Genomic DNA, 8,351 nt, shown 5'->3' on the forward strand with positions numbered 1-8,351 from the left:
AAGTTAACATCACTTGGGTGCCAGGACACTCGGGCATTATAGGTAACGAAAAAGCAGATGAACTGGCCAAACAAGGGGCACAAACTGCTATCGAACTTATCCTGAACCATTAATAGGAATTCCGCCATCAATTATTAAGCGCGAAATAAACAGATACAAATACATGAAATCTACTAAGTACTGGCATGAACAAGAAGGATGCAAACAATCGAAGAATAATGTTACACTGCGTAAGAACCACTCCAAGTTTCTTCTTAACCTTAGCAGAACTAGGCTGAAAGTTTATGTAGGAGTCATGACGGGTCACTTTGATTTTAACAAGCATCTTACGAATATAGGAAAACGACTGGACTCAGGATGTGATCTATGTGGAGCACACATTGATTCAGCCGACCACTACCTATGCCAATGCCCAGCATTTATCCAGTCCAGGTACAAATGTCTTGGCAATTTTACACTTAGAATCGGTACTATTAAATCACTACACCCCAAGGATGTCCTAAGCTACATATGTAGTTCGGGAAGATTCCGGGAAAAGTACGGAGTGTAGTATTCTGGCATAATGACGATACATGGGTGGCACAATGGGTCCACAAGAGGCCTACGTGCATATCTGTTTAAGCAATTGAACAGATGCCCTGTTTAATAAATAAATAAATAAATATATGAACTATACAAATATATAGAATGGATTTGCTTAGTAGTAATAATTTTTTGTTGTTGTATTTTCATTTAAAATGTTTTTGCTATGACTTACACATTTCTGTATATTAAATTTTATTTAAGTTTTACCTTTTATAATTAACAATTTTTTTGGCATTCATTTTGTTAATAAAGAAAATTTTCAACCAAATCAAATTCACTGTTGCATATCAATACAGTCAGCTGAAAATGGCAAACTACAATTTCTCCAATTTTTTAAATGTTTACACTTTTAAGAACGGAATACGGAAAAGACTAACAAATGTACACCCGTGGAATTATAAGATCCAACAATTTGAATCCAATTCATGTTATTCATTCCACATACGACGTTGTCATTTGTCGTACACATACCTCATGTGGAACGCGTGTGGAATGAATAGAATTATTAAGATTGAAATGATTATTTCATTGTCTTCTACATCATTTGACTTGAAACTCTATTCTTTATTGGAATGAAAACTACTCAAATCACAAAATTACGGAAGCTAATCATGATTTTCGTTTTAATGTAAATGAGTTTTGGATAAATCAACAAACAATTCGACAAAACGCTTTTGAAAATTAGGATATTTTTATGAAATTAATGGGAATCTTTCGGTAACATCGTTTGATTAAATTTTTCTGCCAAGACATTTATTGGCATGGGTACTGAAAACAGTCTACGTGCAAGTTTCACATATTTCTGTCAAAGTGACAGAGTCAGTAAAAAAAACCGACATACATTAGCACTTGGATTATAACAAGTCCACAAAAATCGAAAAAGTGTAGTCTGTTATTTTCTGGTGACTGCATCAGTTTATTATTTTTGTTTCTCTTTTCAGAATGAAAAAACGTTTAATTTGCAACTAATAAACTAAAATATAAATATTTATACGAATTTTTTTTTAAAGGGAACCATAATTAATTAGTGTACCGGAGAAGATATAAAATAATTTAAAAAAATAATAAAAATAATATTGCAAGTATGCCCCAACTCTTCCTCTATCTATCTCTCTGTTATCATCATAATCATCATCATCATTGATGATAAATCTTAACGATTTTTAGGTTTAGTTGTTGTTGTTTATTTCAATAATAATAAGTATTAAGGTAATAATATTTTTCTTTTACATATTTAGTGTTTCCTAAGTGAATTTCTAATTATTTTCTTTTTCTTCTTCTTCTTTTTATAATTTTTTGTTTTTTCCACACTCATACATAAATTAAATTTTTTTATTTTTATGATGATTAATGATTGTTTTTTTCTTTTTTTCTATCTTTCTTTCCTGTCATTCACAATATTATGATTGTTGATTTTGTTTTATTGTTTCTGTACATTTATATACCATTACAGTTAATAACACAAATATTAAAACAAATTAAATAAAATGTTCTAAAAAACAAGATAACACTTATAACATAGACGCGTACAATTTTAAACAAAAAAAAATTGTTTTTTTTGCTTCTTTCATTTATTTTTTTATATATTTCATTAATCAATAAATCTATTAAAAATCTCTTCTTTTAGCAATCCACATTGGTGTGTGTGTGTATCATGTTTAAGTGACTCAGGAGAGATTTTGTTTAAATATGTACAACACTCTTCCGAAATATATCAACGTGTTTTCCAACATAAAATATAATTTTAAGCGAAAAATCCCTCATGATTCCAATCATGACGAAAATCAAAATGGTAGATTATTGCAATATGCACTCGAAGTCGGGAAATGAACTGTTTACTGAGGCTTGAGATTAATAGTAGATTACGTACTTGTCTAGACATTTTGACGGGTTTGTAGCTTGCACATGCTATAATCCAAATATAGTCAACAAAAACGTTGAAACAATATCGTAAGTTTTTACTCGCGGAAATGAAACTTACCGTCATGAGGAATTGAATCATTCCTGTGGGATCTTGCAAGTATCGAAAATTTACCTAACGTTGCTCTCAAGCTTCTTCGTGTAACGCTGTCGACATACTACACTAATTGCACTCTGTGTAATAATATGTTAATATGTTTCAAGTCTTATAGACCGGTATTTTGTGTGCCTATCAGGTCCTCACTTATAAATATAGCTTGAAGTCTACGCCTCATTATTACACACAAGAGATAAAAGGGTAATGAAGGCAACAATTTGGATTTACTACGATGTGTTACACAGCTCGTAAAGGCCATCTTACCAATCCGTCGGCTTTTTTCAGTTAGAAATAAGACTTTGGCCATGTCTTCTTTAGTCGACTTCAATTTAAATTTATTGTAAAAAATTTACTACGAAATCATAGTTCTTTGTTGCTGAAAATGCATTCGACTGATCGAACAAAAATTTTCATTTTCAAGCAACGAAAAGAAACACTGTTACAGCCTCAGAGTCGCTACAATAGTGAGGCAACGCTTTAGACCTCGACATTTCTATGCAAGCGAACTAAAAATGAGTTAAAATTTGAAGTTCGAAATAAAAATGTAAAAATATGGCGATACGTCCGCAAAGATTTTATTTGAACAAAAAAATTTAAAATTGCTCCGGATGTATAATCAATGTAAATGAAAAATGACTAACATAGAATTCTATGACAGTAAAACGTATTTTCTTACAATTATTGTTGGGAAGCAGTTGGCATATTTGGTCTTATATTCCTTAAAAAGACATTTCGTAAGGAAATCTTCTTGACACATTAAACAAAAGCGATCCTAAAGTTCACCGAAAATTGCCGCAAAATTTAAATTCTACTTTTTTAGTCGACTTGCCTGAACAACAAGTTATATAACTGGATCAAATAGACGAAGCATTCAAATTTTGCCAAATTCGAATCATTCAATTGTTTTTCCATTTTATTTAAATTTACAATTCCATTGTAAATTTTACACTTTTTAATACTGAATTTTTGTAAATTTAAATAATCTATCACCAGTGAACATTTCATTACAACAGTTATTGATGGAAATACTTTTTGATTTTCACTTTATATATCATCTAGCAAACTAAATCTTTTAGAAACGGCAATGCGAATTAAATCTATTACTTCCGTCGCTTAACGTATCGATCAACACTAAATAGTAATTCTTTTACTTCATTTGTTTTTTCATTCAATGTACTATATAGTACCAAATTAGAGCATGGCTTTCGTTTGTCGTTGCTGTCGATAACAAATGTTTAGCCGTTTTTGAAAGGTTCATACGCGCATTCTTCTTCGTCATAATATTTTTACCTTGGACAATTTCAGGGCGCTAAGATCGCTAAGAATACGAAACTTTTTGCATATGTCACGCTGTTATTAACTGTTCAAGCTTGTCATTGGTGTTTAGAAGAATCGACTGTCGCACCTGTCAAAAATGCAACAACTAATTGCTTTTAGCAAACGTTGAAGTATAATTACAGTAAGAATAGTAGGACTTTGCAACTTATTTGGGCCAAGACATTTTTGGCGAAATGACCAAGGGATAAAAAGTTGAAAATTTCAGTTTTCGTGTGACGTCCGAGGCAAAGCCGAGGTAAAAAATCGCACGAAAACTGGATTTTTCATTTTTCATAATTTTACATGCTTTTGAAACTTAAATCAATTTTCTTGCTTTCCCTCGGTGAAACAGGCCACTTTCGACATTAGCGTTACGCAAAATCATGTAAAAGTCGATTAAAGAGATGTCTTAGTCTTAACCAAAAATAAATCACTAAGTTTTACGACTCTTTCCGACAAAAGAGTTCGCTCGAAGATTTTGGTAGAAAATTCGGATCGTGTTCACTGTATTAAATGTCTTTTTGGTGATATGTTCACTGTTCACATTGCTTTTCCGACAAAAATATTACTACAAAAATCTTTTCCTTCCTTTAAATTAAATTAATTTCCTAAAAATTCTGTCTGTTTTCAATAATTTAATTTATTTTTAAAATTTTAATTTATTTCTTTCATTCAATTTTACTTCAAGGAGGACGTGTTTAAACAATTATTGTTCTCATTTCTTTTCTTTTTAAATATTTATTAATGAAATGGAAGATATGTAACTATGAAACGTAATGAATGTGATCACATTTTACTTATAATTTATTTCGATTTCTACGACGCAAAGAACAAATTGATCTTTATCGATTTTCTTTTAAATTTTCTTTTACATTTTACTTCAAAGATGAAAAATTCATTTATACTTGTTAAATACAAAAAACGTTTTACTATCTCCGCGTGTCGGTATGTGTGTGTAAAAGTGTTCATTTTAATAAAAAACGGTGTTGTGTCGATTAAAATTTTCATTGGACGTAAAATGAATAATGTCACAATCAATCTTAGTTTCAAAAACAAAGTTTTTTTTTGCTTCTTCCTATTTTAATCGGTTTTTCTACTATTTAAGGCCGACAGTTAATTAACATTTTGTGGTCTAATCTACTCTAATCCTTTTCTCACATTTCAATAGTACCGGACCCCTCACTTAAACAAGCTTCTTCAATCCATAAAACTAAATTAAATGAAATTAATCGTTTAACGTCCTCGTAGGGACTTTAAAACAATTATTTTCTATGAAACGTGAGTGAATTAAAATGCAGGACATGTTTTCAGGTTGTACCGGCTTTGTATATTAGACTGGACGTGATATGGCCTGAAACTGATGTTTTCAGAATGGGTTCCGGTTAAACCTGACATTTTCGAAGCCTCAGTGTCTTTACAAGATTATTAAAATCAAATTAAAGCGATTTTTCTGAAAACATTTTTGATTAATTTATGCGAGATCGGACCTCTACCTTGTACTGGGGAGAAGGTAACTCCCATTTGTGATCTTTCTGATTTTCTTATTTCTTTCAAGGTCTGTTTTTATTCTACGGTAAATAGGAAAGGGAATTCGATAACATCGACAAATGCAGAGAAAATAGTTGTTACCCCCTGGACTTGTATTTTTGAATGACTGTCTGTTGAATGAGAGGTCTGTTGTTCTTTGTACCTTGCCAACGAGAAATCGATGCAGGTAAACTCTGCCCGAATGTTCTGCAAATTGTTTTCGTCTCATTATATCCGTTAATATTCCGGTGGGTTTTAAGACCACCGAAATCTGTTTAACCACCACTATTCGTAGACGTGCAGTCACTCTTTCAAATTCTACAAAAAAAATAAGTGTAATACTGTAATGGGTGTATGCAGTGGATAGGAACCTAGTCAACCCCATACTCAGTAATCTAATAATTCAATAATTCATTCAAGACACTGCAGCTGGCAGCTTTGTTTTGACAGTAACAATAAACGGTATCGGTCCGGAACGTAAAATTGATTTTCGAGTTGAATTTATCATTCGGCTCGACATATGATGAAGAAAGTGACATTATTAACAGATGTTTCTGTGTTTTCCCGCGTGAAAATGGAAGACCAATCAATTTGTGGAAATGTATAATTCTCATTTTAGAGAAGCCGAACGTTTCACATTCTATCAATGTTTTGAGGAGCGAAATTTCCTGCTTGGACAATTGATGCTTACATTTTCAATTAGGTGCAATTATAGACGTAATGAAAGAAAACGAATGGCGACGAATACCAACTTGCACTGGTGCGTGTTGCGTAGACCTAGTGTCTGTTTGTTGGGAATATTATTTTTTTTTGTTAAAAAATAAATCGACAAATTTTAGCTTTTGAAACAAATTGACTTCATTACGTTAAATTCTAAAATATTTTTTTTTATCGAACGCTCATCAACAAAGTTTTAATTTTAAAAACTACTCACGTCGTTTCATCATCGGCTACATAGTGTCTCGTTATTTATATATATATCCACATGCCACATGCCACATTCACACGTTCTTCTCCCTCTCTGTTTATATCGTTTTGTGTACATATATTATGATTTTTTCCTAATTCTATTTTATGCAATTTCGCTATTTCAATTTTAATTCAATTTTCATCGTCGCATAGTTAGGATTCATTTATATGTAAAATAACAAACAATTTCTAATTTTCTTAAAAATATTTTCCTTTTCGTGTCTCACTGTTCATTTCATTTCATTTTTGGCAATCGATTTACGGGCAAGGAAGTTTAACGATTATTTTTCTGTCGCTTGAAAAACAAAAATTTTGAATTTTTTTCTCTTTTTCTAAAATTTTTTTTTATATTTTCTTTCTGCTTATTATAACTCACTCATTCCCTATGTACACTGTGATGTTTGGATGTAAGTTTATCGAAAATTTGCAACTTTGACTTTACCGCACCCTCGCACACCATGAGACGGTGTTGCGATGGCCTCTTATCCAATTCTAAGCAAAACGCCTCATAGTCCGCCGCTGTGGCACGAGCTTTGTAATCGACAAATTTTCGATTGGCACCACCAAACGGATATTCGCTACGAAATTCAGCAAAACATTCGGTAAACGGTGAAGCTGCATTGTTATGACGCTGGGACAGCGGCGACGATCGAAATGTTTCAGGTACATTGAACGGTTTGAATGTTTGTCCCTTACGTTCGAAATATTCCACAATTTTGGCTATTTGAGCCGATCGAGCATTCGGTATGGTGGTGAAATTACGATCGTCCCATAATAGTGAATCGGAACCAGCCAGACTACTTATGTCATCCGAACTGTCGGTGTAGATGGACGAGGTACGGTTTTGACAGTACAACAATTGATTGCCGAACGGATTCTTTTGGATCAAATTTTTTATTTCCGAATCCAATGCCAGTCGATTGATCAGACCCATGTCAATTGAGCGTGCGTCGATGTCCAATCGACAGTTGTACCGACGCTTCGACGAATCGGACAGCTCCAGATCGTCTAAGCTTCGCAACGAGCTCATATTTGTTGAACCGTCGTCCATCATATATAGACACGACGAATCGTCAAGTGTGGCACATGATACCTTACTATTCGAGTAGATGCAACATCTACACAGTGTGTACTGATAATCCGAGCCCGGATCGAGTTTCACATTGGGATGAAGTTTGTCAATGCAGCAGCAGGTCGGTTTATATACACTGAAGTCTTCGTTTAAACATGAAAAGAAGCCACTCTCACTGGAACCGCGTCGCGCATATTTTGAGTTTTCAAAGTTGTTCAAACAATCGTTTGCATCATCTTTGTGATTCGAATCGCCGTTCATTTTGGGCATTTCATTAGGCTCTATCTCTTTGGAATTTGAAGTGTCGCTGGAACTGTCGGCGTTGCCGTTCTTAAACAATGGATGACTAAATAACGAATTCGCTTTGTATTTCTTTATCGTGCCAGTACTCTTCAGCGGGTCGAATTCCAACTCAGAAATCGTACCGTTGACGCTGCTGCCATTAATACCATTCACAACGGTCGCTTCACTTGTGTCATTTCGTGCTGTTCCATTGACTTTCGTCTCTTCTGTGTTATTGACTTTCACTTTGGCTGATTTAAAAATTTTCTCTTCTAACGACTTGTCGATTTTACTCGCATAATCTCGCCTTATCGACGTTGGTGAACTGGGCAGACTCTTCGGCAACGAATCTCCATTCGCTTTGGCATTTAATTTTTGAAATATTGACAGTTCGCGCCAGAATGGCGACGACATTTCAAAACAGGAACTAAATAGATCGCCAGCTGTACCAGCTGTATAGGTTGACGGGTTTGCCCCAAGAATTTTCTTCACACCACGCAATTGGGCTAGAGCGGTAAATGGATTTGACTTATTTGGCGGTTCGCCCGATCTTGGCTTATACTGTGGATCTTTCAGGAACAT

At 33.7% G+C, this 8,351-nt stretch overlaps 1 protein-coding gene across 1 annotated transcript in view; it reads right to left on the reverse strand.

The window, feature by feature from the left end:
• Window positions 1–918: 918 nt before the first annotated feature.
• LOC119067937 (serine/threonine-protein kinase TAO1) overlaps window positions 919–8,351 on the reverse strand; it is a 51,594-nt gene continuing 44,161 nt past the window's right edge. The window contains exon 9 of the mRNA XM_037171252.1: window positions 919–8,348. Within this exon, the coding sequence (XP_037027147.1) occupies window positions 6,792–8,348 (1,557 nt within the window). The 3' untranslated portion in view covers window positions 919–6,791. The remainder of the gene's footprint in view (window positions 8,349–8,351) is intronic.

This window comes from Bradysia coprophila (genome assembly GCF_014529535.1).
Source record: "Bradysia coprophila strain Holo2 chromosome X unlocalized genomic scaffold, BU_Bcop_v1 contig_130, whole genome shotgun sequence".
Lineage (NCBI taxonomy): Eukaryota > Metazoa > Arthropoda > Insecta > Diptera > Sciaridae > Bradysia > Bradysia coprophila.